This window comes from Orycteropus afer, unplaced genomic scaffold, assembly GCF_000298275.1.
Source record: "Orycteropus afer afer isolate SDZICR_OR568_19922 unplaced genomic scaffold, OryAfe1.0 scaffold00235, whole genome shotgun sequence".
Lineage (NCBI taxonomy): Eukaryota > Metazoa > Chordata > Mammalia > Tubulidentata > Orycteropodidae > Orycteropus > Orycteropus afer.
Window position 1 is genome coordinate 2,854,453 of NW_006921822.1, and position 3,361 is coordinate 2,857,813.

General features: G+C 41.5%; 1 protein-coding gene across 1 annotated transcript in view; it reads right to left on the reverse strand.

Annotated features, from left to right (window-relative positions):
* The window catches only part of SCARB2 (scavenger receptor class B member 2), a 140,026-nt gene that overhangs the window by 95,802 nt on the left and 40,863 nt on the right, over positions 1–3,361 (reverse strand). The window contains exon 2 of the mRNA XM_007949035.2: positions 2,601–2,758. Within this exon, the coding sequence (XP_007947226.1) occupies positions 2,601–2,758 (158 nt within the window). The remainder of the gene's footprint in view (positions 1–2,600; positions 2,759–3,361) is intronic.

Consider the following 3,361-nt stretch of genomic DNA (forward strand, 5'->3'; position numbering starts at 1 on the left):
TTTTTTTTTTTTAATTGTGATTTCAGTGAAAGTTTACACAGCAAATTCATTTTCCATACAACAGTTCATACACATTTTGTTTAATGACACTGATTGCAATCCCCACAATACAACAGCTCTCTTCCCACTTCCTCCCTGTGGTTACCTTTTCCCTATGTCCTTCTTTCCTATGCATTCCTGCCCTCTAAGCTTTCTCCCCATGCAAATACTGCCCTTCTGATCTCCCATGGTTGATGATTCTAAGCAGTACACCTACATGGTATAAATGTTCACCTTATATGCCTGTCTATTGTTTGGCTGGAAGCCACAAGAGTGAGTTCAATTCCAGGCCCAAAGGGTAACTAGGGTCATAGTCTCAGGGGTTCCACCAATCTCTATCAGACCTGGTCATTTTTATGAGACCCAAAAGACATTTTAGGAGAAATATATCAGGTTTTCCTTTTTGGTGATCAGAAAACCCATGTATTTTTCTCAAGAGGTGGAACAATGACCAAAGGAAATGGCCAGACTTCGTCTCACATACTTTGATCATGTTGTCAGAAGGGGCCAGTCCCTGGAGAAGAATATCATGCTTAGTAAGCTTATTAGCTTCAACCTTAACTTGCATATGAGCAACTGATGGTCTGTTCCACAGGGTCAATGAAAAAGGGGAAGACCCTCAACAAGATGGACTGACACGGTGGCTCAACAAGAAGACCCTCAACAACATGGTCACTATGAGTGGGAACTGACTTGACAGCACCGGACAACACTCTACCACTCATCTGTCAGTTTGTCCTACTGTGGTGGCTTGCGTGTTGCTGTGAGGCTGGAGGCTACGCCACCAGTATTTCAAATACCAGCAGGGTCACCCATGGTGGGCAGGTTTCAGCAAAGTTTCCAGACTAAGACAGACTCAGAAGAAAGAAGGGGCTATCCACTTCTCAAAGAATTGGCCAGTGAAAACCTTAGGAATAGCAGTGAAACACTGCTATATATTACTGGAAAACTTTAGGAACAGCCCAGAAACCTTGTCTGATACAGTGCAGGATGATGAGTCTCTTAGATTGGAAGGCACTCAAAAACTTGGGAAGAGCTGCCTCCTCAGAGTAGAGCCAGCCTTAATGATGTGGATGGAGTAAGGCTTTTGGGACCTCCATTTGCTGTTGTGGTATGACTCAAAATGAGAAAAAACAGCTGTAAAAATCCATTAATAATTGCAATGTGGAATGTACAAAACATTGAATCTAGGAAAATTCTGTGTTGTCAAAAATGAAATGGAATGCATAAAGATCAATATCCTAGGCATTAGTGAGCTAAAATGGACTGGTTTTGGCTATTTTGAATCAGACAACCATATGATCTACTATGCCTGGAATGACAAATTGAATAGGAATGGTGTGGCATTCATCGTCACAAAGAATGTTTCAAGATCTATCGTGAAGTACAATGCTGTCGGTGATAGGATAATTTCCACATTATGGAAACAACTCAAATACCCATCAACAGATGAATAGACAAACAAAATGTGGTGTATACAATAGAATATTATCCAGCCATAAAGAGAAATGAAGTTCTAATCTAAATCATGACGCCACATGGACCTTGAAAATATTACATTAAGTACATAAGTCAGACCAAAAAAAAAAAAAAAAAAAACCTAACCCGCTGCCATCGACTCAATTCTGACTCATAGCAACTCCCATTGGGTTTCCGATGTGGTAAATCTCTGAGGAAGTAGATTGTCCAGTCTTCCTTTCATGGAGTGTCTGGGGGGTTTGAACCACCAATCTTCTGGTTAGCTGTCAAATGCCTTAGGCACTGAGCCACCAGAGCTCCTTAAGCCAGACACAAAAGAACAAATACTGCATGATCCCACTTCTACAAACTTTCTAGAGCAGGAAAATGCATAGAGACCAAAGTAGGTATACGATTACCAGGCACTTGGGGCAGGGGAAAATGGAGAGTCAATGCTTTATGAGTGCTAAATTTCTTCTTGGTGCGATGAAAAAGTTTTAGAAGTAGATAGCTGTGATGGTTGTATACCATTGTGAAAGTAATTAATGTCACTGAACTGTACACTTTAAAAATGGTTAAAATAGCAAATTTTAGGTTATATGTATTTTATCACAAGAAAATTTTTTAAATAAATAGCCAATAAAAAATAAAAATAACTACATTCTGCCAACTTAGGAGGAAGTAGCTCTATTTCTAAACATAACACAATAAGACTCAGCCCAGTTCACAAAGCTTCATGCTCTGCTGAGAAACCACACACACGTGCCACTGGGAGCTCTGGTGGTATAGTGCCTAAGGCATTTAACTGCTAACCAAAAGACTGGCGGTTCAAACCCACCAGCCACTCCTTGGAAGGAAGGCTGGTCAATCTACTTCCACTTCCATAGGGAACCCCAGGAGGGGTCGCCATGAGTCAGATCCAATTCCACGGTAGTGCATTTGGTCTTTGGTTTGGTGCCAACTACTAGCAGAATTTCAGACAGAATGTAACCAAAACCTGTACTCAAAACACTGTAGGGTGTTTTTTGAAGGAGAGATGAGGACTCAGACCACAGAGTGGTTATTCCAGTGTTTCCAGTGTGACAGGGAGGCATGAGACTCACCTGTAGGTGTATGGCCCCACTTCTGTAACCTGAGGGGTTTCCCCTTGGAGGATCTCCTCTGGATTGGTGACATTGAAGAAATAGAACCGGGTATACACAGGCAGAGGAGGCTTCTCCCAAGAGTCAAAGGTCTCAGTGCCATTCCTTAACACGATATTCTAGGGGAGAAAAGCAAAACAGAATTTACAAAAATGGAAGGCAGTTGACTCTAAATAATACAGAAAACAGAGAGAAACACTCCCTTATTTGACTTCCTAAAAGAAAACCAAAAACCAAATCCACTGCCATCAAGTTGATTCCACGGCAGTAAATTTTTATGGAAGTAGATTGCCCGACTTCCTTCCATGGAGTGGCTGGTGGGTTTGAACAACCAGTCTTCTGGTTAGCAGTCAAATGCCTTAGGCACTGAGCCACCAGAGCTCCTCATCTGACTTCCTAGCCCCCTTATGTTAATTATTTCACAGCCATTCAACAGCAGTCCTGGAAAGCAGGGCCATGTCTTACACCAATATAAACCCCCAGTCCTTGGCTCCTCCCTGCCCCCAACCCTATTAAGCCACTAAAAGTTTTCAATAAATATTTGTTGTAAAGGAAGGACACTAGAGTCTAGCTTGAAGATGGAAACACAGTGTTGTCAAAACTAAGATAGTAAATTATCTACAAGGCCCTATTAGCTATGCTATTTTCAAAGACTCCAGTGATGGTAGTATATGAAAAAAAAAAAAAAACTCACTGTCGTGGAGTCAGACCCAACTCACAGT